Genomic DNA, 15,029 nt, shown 5'->3' with positions numbered 1-15,029 from the left:
TGATTTAAAGATTCCTTTCTGAACACAACATCTTACAACCTTTCATCGTGACATCCTGGTTGGGCTTTGCTTCTTTTTTCCACCTCAAACTCAAACTATCATACAACACAATCAAACCATATCTGACAGGCATCCAACATCACATGCTAACTTTACAACCAGACAAATCAAGTGTCCTCCGACCAATTAAGAACATCCTTAGGGGTATTCAGAGATCCGAACCCCCACGTACGGCCCAGAGGCTACCCATAGATTTCCATATTTTTAAAGACTTATACAATTCACTAGATTTAAACCCTTTGCCAACAACACAAACCTCATCGTTAAAACCGCCATATACGTAGCCTTGTTTATGGTTTCTTGAGACCAAGAGAATTTACCGCAATCAGCACAACACAGTCCACTCACATCCTACTTCATTCACACTTAACAAAACACATGGACTATTATATCTTGACTCTGCCTCACTCCAAAACCAGTCAACATGCACTTTCAGTAGAGGTTAAGTACTATCCTACTCACAACAGGTGGAGCCCCGTCAAACTACTGGACTCATATACATAGCATAACAACGAACCACCATCTCAACCACTTTCAGTCTACAAGGTTCGGTACTCACTACCACCACCTTTATGACACACGTCAGGTCTTTACTTACACAGCTGGGCCTCAAATCAGCTAACTATTCGGGCCACTCCTTCCGCATAGGAGCGGCCTCCACAGCATCCAGTGCAAACATTCCAGTTCATGTTATCAAGTCACTAGGGCGCTTACTCTAGATACATACCTAACCCGGTACAAGAAGTAAGAAATGCCTTTCAAGACATGTCTGGTTAAAGTATGTATATTGCTGGTATGTAATACATTTTATTTTCTACTTTTGCCCTCTTTATTTACAGGCCTACCTCATCGTCTGTTCCGGCACACCACAACCGACTTGCTCTTTTAATACCATCCTACACTTATCAGTGTTTGTATCTTCTGTACTATCATGAGCCCTTAACACAAGTATTAAGGCCTTTTGGCCTGTAATTGTGGGAGGGGCGTATGACACACCTCTTCCCTACTTAAGGGACACCCCTTACCTGGCTCCATATCGTTCGAGGTCAGCGCTGCATCACCCTCCCACCCACTCCTCATTATTAACTCCTTTTCTCTTTACATTTCTTCTTGGTGGGCCCTCTTTATTTACAGGCCTACCTCATCGTCTGTTCCGGCACACCACAACCGACTTGCTCTTTTAATACCATCCTACACTTATCAGTGTTTGTATCTTCTGTACTATCATGAGCCCTTAACACAAATATATATATATATATCTATATATATATATATATATATATATATATATGTAGAAAGGCCATTAGGCCTGAATTTGTGGGAGGAGTAAGTCCCCTACTTAAACTCCCAGCCCCTACTCACCTCTGCCGTTCCAGTTGATTGTCTATCCCCATAGCAACCAGCACTTCCGTTCCAAGCTTCCCGCCAAACAGCTTCAGTCTCCTGCAGCAAGAGGTCCAGCGATATCCTCTGTCCATTCTGCGGCCCTGCCACCCGGTTTTTCCTCCCAGTCGCGGTACCTGGCTTCCGGTCACAAGACCGGCACGCTCACGTAAGCTAGTGAGGGAAATAGCGTTCGGCTATTTCCCTCCACTCGGGCCTAAAAACGTAGGGGTAGGCTCCCTTTTTCCTTTACACATATCCGTACTCGTTCATGTATTCAGTGTTCGAGCCAAAAATAGACGAACGCCCGTTATACTTACGCATCATTGGCGCATTCGTACGGCCAAAACTGACGAACCATGTATAGGTATAACGCTGGTGTTAATCGTTACATTTCTGTATTACCTTTCGGTAATACGCACAAACCACGTACCTATTGACTTACCCGTTCGGGCATCTTAAACGATTGATGTAAATCCTATTCACCCCTCGCATACTTCCTAATTCATTATTTTTCTATTCGTACGGATTTAAACGAACGCACGTTATACTTACCTAAACAGATCCCTAGTACGGCTAATTCTACCAATCCCATTCTAATAATTCACGCATTTCATTCACACAAATTTCATTTTAAAGCTCATACTTTCTGTTCGCTCATTTAACTGTTTACCTACCTGTCAGTATAAAGTTATTAAATCCGTTTAAAACTACCATCTTTTACTAAACTGTGTTTGCCGGTTTAATTATGTTTAAAACATTAAAAAACCTCAGCCATTTTTTACTAGTAATTGGTTCTTTTTCCTACACCTAAGTGGTTAGTAAACTACGTTTAAATAGTCATTTATCAATTCAAATAGATTTCTCATGACACCAAACTAAAAAGAGCAGAATTCTTTAATTCCACACCAACCCTGTACAAACTCTACATACAGATATTAATTATTAAACAGGATCTTCTAGGGCAATTCTGGTAAATCCACATTTGTACTACATCTTCTCCTTACAGTCATGCAGTCATTTAAATCTTGCCTCTGTCACATTTTCTTTGGCTTCACAGATTGCCTTGCATTTGGCTTCACAGATTGCCTTGCATTTCTGCTCAAAGTTAATTAATTCAAGTTCTTTTATTTACAAAACCAGGTATAGTATTTACTCACTTTGGTTTCATCCATGTCTATGCCTCAAATACAATACGCAATCTAGACTTGTCACAGTAAGACATGTTATTTATTACATACTGTCTCAGCTTTCACTAATTATTAAATATTCATGGGTTAATCCATAGCTCCAGTATTATTCTAGGCCTCCACCGGTTTCTATGCATTAAACCAGTTACGCTCATCATAGTTCCTGTACTACAAATCAAGGTATAGTTCTCTACTCTTTACAGGACCTTTTCATACAAGACCTAACGCGGTCTCAATTCATTATGACTGACTCACGGTCCTACGCCCTTGGTGTGTTAATTCTTTACAATTTTTCTACCCAGGCCCACGGTCATACTGCCATCAGGCAAGAAAAAACACCCAACCTACCCAACCCGGTACTCAGCCATACCACCAGGTACTTACGTCCTTACTCATGTACGGAAATCACTACCCCAAGGCCTCAATCAGCCTCTCTCCATAACGTAAACTCGTCCCAGTCTTATACTAACCATTCAGATCCCTCAATTCAGGATCTCATGTTGCACTCCTAACAGTCAACCCTCACTACAAATCATACGCCACCACGCTACGCATAAATACATCAACATCTGTCTTAATCCTTAGGCTTCTTCTACGAGGACAGCAGCAGACAAGACTCGCTACATTAAAAATACTAGAAGGTTCCAGTTATCGTTTACAACCCTTTCAAGGTTAGTATCCACACATTACACCAGAATTCACAGTCAACCTTTAGTATACAAGTGAACTGGCTACAGGGTCTAGGCTACCGCCTTAGCTCACCCTATTAGGAAATCCGGTCCCGCGAGGCCATCTCCCACCTCAACACGGAGGTGCGGCCCCATGCCCAAATCATAGTTATACGCCTCGCCTGCCCTACTACAGGGCTATAGTCACGGCCACACGTTTTGAATTCTCTTTACAGTCACCGAGAGGCCAACATCCTGCCACCACGTCTGTGGCCACAATTTCCTAAGCCAAATCATAGGTAGAGCCTCTCACCACCACTTGGCATTATAAGGGCCTCACCTATCACAAATTCCACAGCTAATTTTTTCGCTTCGGCACTAGCATTACAGTCCAGTTCTTCTAAAAAAATACCACCCCTCATATCCCTCCCGCGTCCCTTACTCCCTTTCTAATATCTCATTCATTAAATCATTTTTTAGAATGTCCCAAGAACCAATTCCCATCGAAGAGTTGCCAGAAAAGATACCATTTACGCCCACCAGACCGGAGTCTCCAGGCGAATCTCTCACCCCCTCAACTCCCATGTCCTTGAGAGCATGGACTATTCCTAAAATTACGGCCGAGCTTAGGCTCAGGGGAATCCCCTTTCCAGCTACGGCTAGAAAGGCAGAACTTTATAGACTGCTTACCTACCAAGCCCCTGAGCCAGCACTAGCTCTCAAGGACAGCCACTAAGCACTGGCACGGCCACCCAGGATACCCTGGCAGCAATCTTGGCCAACTTGCAGACTCTTAATAGCAGGCTATCTAAGGTGGAGAGCGCCATCGCCTCCCCAGGTAATACTCCGGGCCTCCCAGTCTCCACCTTGGCTGTCCCCGCTGTACCACCATGCCCCCCCATACTCCCCTCTCCAGTACCAGCCACAGCTATAGCACCTTTCGAGTCACCAGCTCACTCCGTCCCAGACTCTATCAGGAAAGAAATCTTAGACGGGAAGGATGTGTGTCTGGTGTCTATGCTCATAGCTTCTCAGGACATACTGGAGAACAAGGCATACAAGTACGGGGACATAACAGTGGTGCTTAAGATGAGAGACCCCAGGCTTAGTGATAGCTTTCCCTAGTTCGTGATAGCTTTCGGGATATACCGTGACGTCATCTGCACGGTGTATCCCCACAGAAGAGAGGAGTTAGTCCTCTACCTCCACAAGGTGGTGGATCTAGGCATCAAGTACGGGGGCTCCTCTTTCTACGACTATCATAAGTCTGTATCAGCGAAGGCGGCGACCCATCTGAAACAGTTTAATGTCAGAATTAACTGGTGCCAGATGGATACAGAACTATTCTGTCGCCACTTCACTGGTCTCAGGCCCCCGCCTTGTGCCATGTGTAACTCCACATCCCATATGGTGGACTTATGTCCTTCCGAAGCAGATCCTACCACCTCCACTCCTACCCCTCAACCCACTTTCACCCCTCACAACAAACCAGCGGGTGGTCTACGTGACAAGCTGGGTAGGCCCATCTCCTTTTAGGGCAAAGCGCAGGTGTGCAAAAATTTAAACGCAGGCTCCTACAGTTTCAGCGCCTGTAGATTATTGCAATTCTGCTCCATATGCTTCAGGGCACATACCAAGACCATGTGCCCGGCCAGGTTGTCCCCAAATAAATGACTAACCGTCATTAATATCGACAACCTGTTTTTTTACTTAAGGTCACACCCTAGCAGGCACTTGGTGGAATACCTGACCACTGGGTTCACACAGGGTTTTCTCACGGGTATGGTAGCCATCCCCACAGGCACACTGGAATGTCCCAATCTTTTGTCAGCATGTCAAGATCCAGTTTCCACAGACACTCACCTTTCCTCTGAAATTACCAACGGTTTCATGATCGGCTCTTTCAACTCCTCACCGTTTTCCTCCTGGCGCACTAACCCCATTGGTGTTGCAGTACACAAATATTCTAATAAAAAACGGCTAATTATTGATTTATCGGCACCGCACTCCTCTTTTGTTCCCAGCATAAACGCACTCATTCCAGCAGACAAATTCTCACTTCAGTACGTAACAATCGACAACGCCATACAGTCCATCATCTCTTCTGGTAGTCGCCCCTGGCTCAGCAAAACGGACATTACAGATGCGTTTAAATTACTACCCATACACCCCTCACTCTGGCACTTGCACGGTGTTAAATGGTGAGGAAAGTACTACTTCTCCACACGACTCACTTTCGGCTCTCGAAGCAGCCCCAAACATTTTTAGATATTTTTGCTGAGAACAAAACAATGGGCCCCAAAACTAAATTTACCTTTTTGGGGATAGAGCTAGATTCTATTACCCTCCGAGCTTTCCTTCCCCACGACAAACTGACCCGCTTGAGAGGGGAGATAGACATGTTCCTGTGGAATTATGTTTGCACCAGAAGGGAACTTCAGTCCCTTCTGGGATCCCTTAACTTCACCATGCGCATCATCCCGCAGGGAAGGTCTTTTATATCCAGGCTTCTTTGCCTGCTCCACGGGGTACCGGACTCTTGCCCAGTGTCATTGGACCCCCACGCCAAGGCTGACTTAGCTATGTGGGGGAAGTTTTTGGCAGATTGTAACGGTATCTCCATGTTTATCCCCCATATCTCCACTTCTTCACCCATCATTTACACAGACGATGCAGCCAACACTGGTTTCGCAGCCATCTTTGGGAACCACTGGTTTAGGGGTCACTGGCCCCGCTGAGACGGATGCCTTGCCAGGATTCAGGGAGACCTCAGCCCTATTTGAAATCTATCCCATTGTGGCGGCCGCACACACCTGGGGTCATCTCTGGTTTGGCAAGGCAGTAAAATGCTACTCTGACAACTCAGCGGCTTGCGAAATCATTAACAAGGGGCGCTCATCATCCCTGACCATCATGCGGCTGATTCGCAAGCTTACCTGGCTGGCAGCAACCGTTCAGTTTCACTTAGTTTGTTTTCACATCCCGGGTATCCACAACACGCCCGCTGATGCTCTTTCTCGCTCTCAATTCCAGGTATTCTCCCAGGCACTCCCTACGGCTCACCATCAGCCATCCAGGACACCACGATTTCACAAACTAATCTTGGATTGAGCACACTAATGCATCACGCTAGGACTCTAACTCACCAAGCACTATCACCTAACATAGCTATCTCTTATAATAGGGCACTTACCATATTTAACAAATTCACTGCAGAATTCCACTTACATCTTAAACTTTCTCACAACACCATTAAACTTTACCTCACCGGGGTTCAGCACCATAGCCTCACCAATTTTCCTAACAACACCCCCTTCTTGTCATCATATCCCATTAAAAAGGTATTGAATTGCCTGGTGTCCGGTCAAGGCGCTAGACCACCTACGGTCAATCCATCACGCGCACTTACCAAACTCTCCGCTCTTATCACTACAAGGGCACCCGCTCACCACGGCTAAATTCACGTCACACATCAGAACACTACTATCTAAACTGGGTTTCAATCCGGCTTCATTCTCTGGGCACTCGTTCCGCATAGGAGCCGCCTCATCAGCCTCTAGCACAAACACACCGGTCCACATCATCAAGAGACTGGGTCATTGGAAATCCTCCATATACCATACATATATTCCATGACCAGAAAAGAGCTTCGTTAAGCTTTCAGGAACTTGGTTATGTAAAAGGCAATAAAGTGTGCATTTTCTCGAACTTCTCTTTTGCCCTCTTTTATTTACAGGCCCACTCGTACGTTGGTTTCGGCACACCACAACCAACTTTGCCCTTACAGATACTATCCATTAGGTATTAAATTCCGAACACACATATATATATATATATATATATAACTCCAGAATATTTTGCATTAATGAAGGTCAGGGTAGTTGAGCATAAATTCTCCAAGTATTTTAGAATTTTTTTTTCCATCTGTTTTTATTGAGAGGCATACAGGCATTTTAAATTCTTTATTTTTTATTGTGCAAGTTATAAAAGACAAGCCCGTGTTGCCACAAGAGCGGTCACAAGCTTAATATAATCATATATTGTCATACATGACAAATAGAAAGTCAGCACAGTTTTATAATATTAATAAACGAAAGATATTTGCTAAGACTATCAATTTGCTCTAAACAGTGCTGTACAGCAGCTAACAGGTGAATCAGTGTGAGATGTACCATAAAAACTTAACAAAAAACAAAAAAAAATACATTGATTCAAATCAAGGGCAAGATTTACTCGATGTGGCTTAAGTTGAACGGTAAGCTACAAAGCAGGTATGCTATATGCATTGTGAGTAGCTATGATTGCACACTTAGTAAGATGCAGGTTTCACAAGTCGGGGCGGCCCTCGATGTGAGTGTGCACGGGTGGCAGGCCGATAGCCTGTGAGATATGTGCGGGGCATAGCAGGCTGGTGTGGATAGCTACTCGGTGAGATTGCAGTAAGGGAGGGGGTGATTGTCCCTGGATGTGTGTGAATGGATCAGGAGTAAGGGGACCCCCTGTGCTTGCGGCCTAATTGTTGCACATGTATAGCACTGTGCTCGGCATCGGATTGAGCCCCAGTTGCCGGGGCAAGTGTCGCTATGTGCGGGGGAGGTATGTCTGGCTCTGCAGCCCAAGTGGCCTGGGTGGTCATGGTGGCAGGGGGGGAATTTGTGTTTGGTTGAACGTTATCCAGCGGCCTGCCAGGGTGCAGCCTGATTGTGTCATCAAAAACATAAACATATATTTAAACCGCATATACAAACTTCCTACAGCAATAGGGCAAAATTATAAGAGGTTGATGCAGCTCAGCTGGCCCGTTAGGGGCGCTCACAGGTAGTGGCTACTGTCTGTACTGCATAGGTTGAGCCTCTTGGAACGAAAGTCTCGGAGTTGGCTGGGTTCCAATCGTGTGGTCTGGAGGGTCTGTTCGGTTGCTGCAGAAAGTCTGGTGGAAGGCCCAAGGTAAGAGGCGTGTCTTTGCCTCCTGCAGGTCCGCTATGAGGTATGTGTTTTCTTCCTGAAGCACGTGGAGCTTGTGGGGCGAACGCCATTGGTATTTAATATTATGTGTGCAGAGTAGGGTGATGAAAGGCCTCAGGGTTGAGCGCCATGCCATAGTCCCTCTGGATAGATCCGTGTAAAACGATAGGGCCATGTCCTCAAAGGGGTATGGTGTGTTTCTCCTGATGGCGGTCATAACTGCTACTTTATTCTGTTGGTTTTGAAATTTGACAATTAACTCCCTGGGTGCCGCTGATGGAGACATCGGTGGTTTGGGGATTCTGAACATGCCGTCCAGACTTACTCCCTTGGCCTGCTTCGGCGGGAGTATTTTGCTTATAAGGCACCTCATGAGGGGAGGAATTTCCGATTCTGGGATTGACTCTGCTATGCCTCTAATCTTTATGTTGTGGGCCCGGCGGGAGTCTTCCAGTGCCGCCATTTTCTGCTCCACCTTCAGGTGCTGTTGTTGCAGCGTTTTCACCTCCTGCTGGAGTGTGGTCACCGTCCTCGAGTGGTTGTGGGGAGTCTTGCTCCACAGTACCCATGCGGTTCATTAGGCCTTGGATGTCTATCCTCATGTCTGCCACATCCGCCTGGATATTCCGGCGGAGCTCTGCCAGCAGCTCCCTCATTTCTGCCTTCGTGACCGGGGCCGTGTACGGCTGCGATCTAGGCTGCACTGCCACCTGTGCTGCGGGCAAGCATGTCTCAGAGAGTCGCTCGTCGGAGTCGTCGAAGTCATCAAGGTAGGTGTCCATGTTGGGCTCTGGAGCGCCATGTGCTCGTCGCCGTAGGTCCCCTATGCTGGTGCCCAGCCGGAGCAGATCTTGTTTTGGCTTTTTGTTTTTTCTGCCCATTGATGCTTTGTCTGCTGCAGTGGGTCAGTTTTGGTTTCCTTTTGGGGGGTAAAATAGTTGTTTTGTGTGCCGTTAAATCTCGGAGCTCTCCAGCATACAGGCATTTTGACAGTGTATATCAGCAGTAATAGGAAAAACAAATAAATAACAAACATAACTGAGACATGGCTGCTAACATGCAGCACAGTGTGCTTATGAGATGGCGGCCTCATTTTAAAATAAGTAAGGAAGTATAGAAGACATAAACTTTATGAACAGACCTTTTTAAAAGAAAATAACAGCTGAAACATATTAGACTATCATCTATGGGGGCATATCAGCTGTAATAACGAGCCACATTATAAACTAAAGAATAAATAAGGTAGAGCGGGATAAAGCAGTAAATAACATATGGAACATCAGCTTGTGGAGTCCAAATTGCACTTTGACTGTATCAGTGCCAGTCTGGCTGGTGGTTCGTCAGCCTTTGAGGAGTACCATCTCAGCAGGAAAGGAATGATCCTGTCCATGGACCATGATGGATGAGTCATTGCTTGTAAGGATCCGTTGGCAGTTGTAACCACAGCTGGTTCACTTATTTACCACTATTACGTCTTAAAGCATAGAACTTAGTAGGGCTAACCTACTATATAATTTTATATAGTTAGTAAGAGATCCTCTATTTAAAATATATAAATAATTGAGAATACAATATAAAATAAGGGTTGTCTTGGAAGCAATAAAGTTTTGTCTTTTAGATATTTATTATATAAAAATATAAATATAGACATATAAAATCAATTACAATAATTTATAGCAGAGTTTATAAGATTAAACTACATGCTTGCAATATCTTAATAGATTGATATACCCTCCTGAACATGTCATGATGTCAGCCTCTCTGTCATTATAAGAGGGAGCATCTGTCTCTAAATCTCTCCTCTCTGTGTTAACATTTAAAAGGTACACATATTTATACCTTAGGTGTCTTCATTTTAGGGTTACCATAGTTCATATATGAAAGAGTAACACTTCTTTTATTTATTCATTTTAGGACCTCCCTTAACTTGGCAAAAATACAAGGCCATAACTAAAACGTAAAGGGGTGCACACGTCATGGGAAATTCCCTGACTTAGGACAAGATTACATCATAAAGTCTGAACATCTTTATCTATTTAGGGTTACAGCAGTATTTTATGTACTGAAAGAGTCGTATCATAGCCTTGAAGCTTGTTTATGCATTATTATTATTGTATTTCGTCTGGGACAAAATGGCGTAAACATATTATGCACTGAAAGTAAGTAAAAGGTTATTGCTTCTATAACATGTATGAAAACAAATATGTTCTATTTCTAACACCTTGTCAGTCTTCAATATCTCTTAAAGACAAAGTACACAGTTTGAGCAATGCAAAATTTGCATTTGCCCATAACACAGTCCCATCTCTTGAAGCATAGTAAGTGCCTTAAAAGGGTAGGTTTTGCCACCTCTCTCCACCAAGAACCTGCACGGGCCCCATTTAAATGGTATTTTGTGCTCCCGGAGCAGTTGAGTTATCTTTTAGAGAGATTGCTGCCACATAGACTCTCTGGTTGCTCCCATAAGCACCCCCCTATCAGAGTCTTGAACAAATTTAATCAGGATATCCCATGTGGCATCTGGAGATGCCTTCAGTGGCAATGGGAGGTGAAAGCAGCAGTCCAGGAGCATCATCTTGGCCTGTTTTTGTGGCAACACTGTAGATATAAGACTTTTTACATAATACAATAGTTCCACATTAGAGATGGTATCTGGAACTCCTTGAGCCTCACATTTCGGGTCTTGGACCAATCCTCCATGCGGTTGGTCAGGTCTGCGCAGTGATTTAGCAGGTTTAGTAATGGCTGCATCTGTAGCCATTTGAGCCACATTCACACTCCTCAAATCTTCTTCCACAGCTACTATTCTACTAGTTAGAGTTGCTACCACCTCCCGCACCACCTTCATGTCCTCCTGGAACATGCGACAATCTCATGCAATAGTGCCTTAATTTCACCCTTAGTGGAAGGTACTGTATCCCAATTTATAGATGCCCCCTGTTTCGCCCCTGGTACCTGGGGGAATGTGGGTATGGTGTCCTCATCTGAGGATTCTAAAGTGTAGGCTGCCTCGGGTGCCATCTTGGCAGACCCGGGCCTAACAGCCTGTTTCAGGAACATCCCAATATCGTGGGGCCCAGATCAGCCCGGCGTTTTTTTTTCCTTCTTCCCCATCCATACTGGAGTGAACATGATTGTAAATAGATTTGCAGGTATGTGATTTCAGCTTGAAAAAACGCAGAGCGGAGCTCCAGCAGCATATGTCTGTCTTCCTTGGCTGCTGGCTCCACCCCCCATAATATAATAATATAATATTTAACCCTTTATTTGCTATACTAGGTTATTACTAACTCTAATATTCACAAATATTTATATTAATAAGTAAAAAGGATAGCATTTTCCTTTAGATTGAAACCATGTTTTTATATCCTAGAATTCAATTTCCGGAAGACGATTGCTTCGCACAAGTTGCTTGCCATGTTCCTTGGCATGGCTGTAGTTCTTGCTGCCTTACTGGTTCTTGTCTACTGTATCTATAGCAGACAGCACAAGGAGGACATGTTCTCACATCACAGACTTTATGGAGAAGGCTTTGAAGACCCAGGTATGTTAAGGAACCTAAAGTATCATATGAAAAAGAAAATTTATTTCAATGTCCAATAAAAAATGTTTTTTATATTAATAATCTTTTTACATTTCTACTATGCTTTTATTAACTGGCATAAAGTATAATAATTGTATTATACAATACTTTCCTATCGGGGAAGTCCTTATGCGAGCACTGCATTCGTCACAAATGCACATTGAGTTCCCCTGCTGGCTGACATTGGCTGAGAAGGACCAGAGGCAGAGCCTGAACCAGTGCTGATAGACATCGGCGCTGGAATCAGGTAAGTGACAGAAGGCTTTTTTAACCCATTCTGCACCATGAGGGTGGGTGCGAGGGAGGGGGGCACTTTAGGGAGCTATATGCTAGGAATACAACTTTTAACTAATGCTGGTTATGGTTTTAATGAATTATGTATTTTATATGTTTGAAATTGTTATTAATTGTGTTTATTTTACATCTCTACAGTACTGCATCTTGACACACCGGTGGATCACTTTGATTTCTTCTCTTTCAAAGACACAGAAATAACCCCCACACCAACTCCACTGCACAAACCACAAAATTATGTTATTAATGAACCTAAACAAGACAATACATTTGATGTACCAAAAGAAACACATTCCAATGAGAATTCACATCAGAACTTCCAGATGAGCTCTCTTAACATTATGTAATATTTGACATCGATCATTCTATCATATTCGCGTTTACTGACTAAATAACTGGTGTAATACCCTACCCAAAAAGACAAACAGATGAAAATTGGCACTTTTCACATGCTCCCATGAAAACCACCTAAATTTCACCCCATTTTTTTATAGTGGAGGTTTTTATTTATGTTGTGAAATTTTCATTGCCAAATAAGTTGAGGATTTTGAAAAAAATAAATAAATGAGTCCAACAAAAACAACAAAAAATATTTGCTGAAGTTTTGCAGGCTTTTCTTTACACAAAGATTTGAAAATATACTGTACAAAGTAAACTGATTATACAAAATATCTGAAGTAACGCAAGACAACTTTGTTGGCCACAAGGTGGTAGTGCAGCAGAAGGTTTTTACTTCCACCATTTCTTCATAGGAAGTGACAATTCTCCTTAAAAATCAGACAAATTTTATGTGCGGTTTCGGGGAGCTGTAAAAAGACAACTTTCTTCTGTTCCTTATTTTAGCGACAGATTCCATCTATCCCTTCATGTTCTGTGTGATTTGTGAAACTCTGACTAGTTTAAGTAAATGTTTATTCTCAAATTGTAATAGCAAACTACAGGAAATTTGCAAGTATATTTAAGGATATACCCAAATAACAGACACAGCCACAAGGCAGGAAAATGTTTTTTTCCTGTCCGTTCTGCTGCGGCCACAGTCGATTCTCCTGCGGCCACTGGCCAGAAGTGCGCATATATTTTTTCCTACGTCAGCCGCAGCCCGCTGGATGTGAACATCGTAGGGCATATGATGTCATATCCACCGGCTGCGCGGCGGTCGGTGACATCCCTTCCCTCAGATCTGCAGAACGCTATGCAAGACTGAACTGAGGCTGAGCTCAGCGGCCGGGAGGAGGTTAGCAAGAAGAGGAGAGAGGAGCGGACAGCTTCCTCTCCCTCTACAGCCTAATTTTCTGTCTGAAAGCCTGATGGAGGGCATGGAGAACCAAATACTGGGCGGGGAGCACAGGGACCTTGGTAGTGAGCATGGAGGACACAGGACCACAATACTGGGCATAGGGGGGCACAGCGACCCTGATACTGGTCATGGAGGGGCACAAGGATCATGATATTGGGCATAGGGGGTAGGGACCCTGATACTGGGCATCGGGGGGCACAGGGACTCCTATATTGGTTATGGGGGTCACAGGGACAAAGCCCTGACTCTGAGATGGGGTTACTAGAACTGTGATATTAGGCATGGGGGACACAGGGGTTCTTAAATGGTGTTTGGGACAAGGACCCTGATAATGAGAAGGACCCTGATAATGAGAAGGGGTTGCAGGGACTCTGATGTGAGGTGGGGGTTCGGAGAAACCTAATACTGGGCATGGGAGGCACAAGGACTATGCTATTTAACATGGGAAGAGGCACAGACTATGATAATGGGAGAGAGGTAAAGTGTGCTAGAGGGTGACAGGATCATTACCTAGTATCCCTAAGCTAGACCACTGCAGCCCTCCCTGATCCTAGACAGAAACCCCCATTAAGAGAAAGTTCTAAATGTAGTCTAATCACCATAGCAATAAATGGACTACTCTTGAGGATTGCTCCACGTTTACAACTTTCTACCATAATTTGCTCTTTATCAATAAAGCCATATATGCTTTCATATCTGTCTTATCTACAAATAATTCACTATTCAAATGTGCTTTAAAGTGCAAGGTTTTACCTTTTATGAACAAGAGAATAACGCTTTTGTGCTGGTATAATGACGCAGTGCGATGAGGCTGGTATGATGATGCAATTCTATGGGGTCGGAATGCAATTATTTCCAGGGCCGGTTTTCATTCCCAGTCCGGCCCTGCAGTATACAAACACATAAAGAACAAAACAAAAAAGGCGACATCTTTATCTGCACAAAGGACAATATCACGACTACGGAACAAAACAACGACCACAATACATAGCATCAGCTATCTCGCTGGAGGGGGGGGGGGGGGCGGGAGAATTAGAGAGGGAGGGGAAGACATGGGATAAATATTTTATCCCATTTTATCACATTACAAAAAATTGGATGAAAAAAAAGCATCAGAGGAAGAGTGCTCCATATGAATTTTCACCGACAATAGATAACAATTTCTTCTTTTTTTTTCTTTATATAAATAAAAATGAAAATAAAAGGGAGGTAGAGAAAAAGTGCTCCAATTATAATTTCTTGATAATACATAACCATTTTTTTATATTCAGTATATAAAGACCTATTAATACCCATTTCCATTTTGATTTGATAAATAAGTTTTTCTTTGACTGAAAGCCAACATGTCACAGTGTCCGACTTCCAATTCCTGACTATTAGCATCTTAGCCGCTGATTTACTGATTGTTACATTGAGTAACAATCAGTAAATATGGGCCACAATTTTGTGTATAGATTGCTTCACAGACAAATGTAAAAAAATAAATTGTGTAAATTTATACAATTTTTATTTGGCACTTCTAATTTGTAAATAAAAATGGTCAAACACCTTGCTTATAGGTATTTGCTAAGATCCAAAATGCATTGCTA

The 15,029-nt window shown here is 43.5% G+C and overlaps 1 protein-coding gene across 1 annotated transcript in view; it reads left to right on the top strand.

Moving 5' to 3' along the window:
* Nucleotides 1-13,478, top strand: part of GFY (golgi associated olfactory signaling regulator) — a 37,476-nt gene extending 23,998 nt beyond the window's left edge. The window contains exons 3-4 of the mRNA XM_063437211.1: nucleotides 11,640-11,810; nucleotides 12,282-13,478. Coding sequence (XP_063293281.1) covers nucleotides 11,640-11,810; nucleotides 12,282-12,490 — 380 coding nt within the window. The 3' untranslated portion in view covers nucleotides 12,491-13,478. The remainder of the gene's footprint in view (nucleotides 1-11,639; nucleotides 11,811-12,281) is intronic.
* The last annotated feature ends 1,551 nt before the right edge of the window (nucleotides 13,479-15,029 follow it).

The sequence above is a fragment of the Pelobates fuscus genome, chromosome 11, assembly GCF_036172605.1.
Source record: "Pelobates fuscus isolate aPelFus1 chromosome 11, aPelFus1.pri, whole genome shotgun sequence".
NCBI lineage: Eukaryota > Metazoa > Chordata > Amphibia > Anura > Pelobatidae > Pelobates > Pelobates fuscus.
This window is presented reverse-complemented; position numbering and strand designations above follow the sequence as displayed.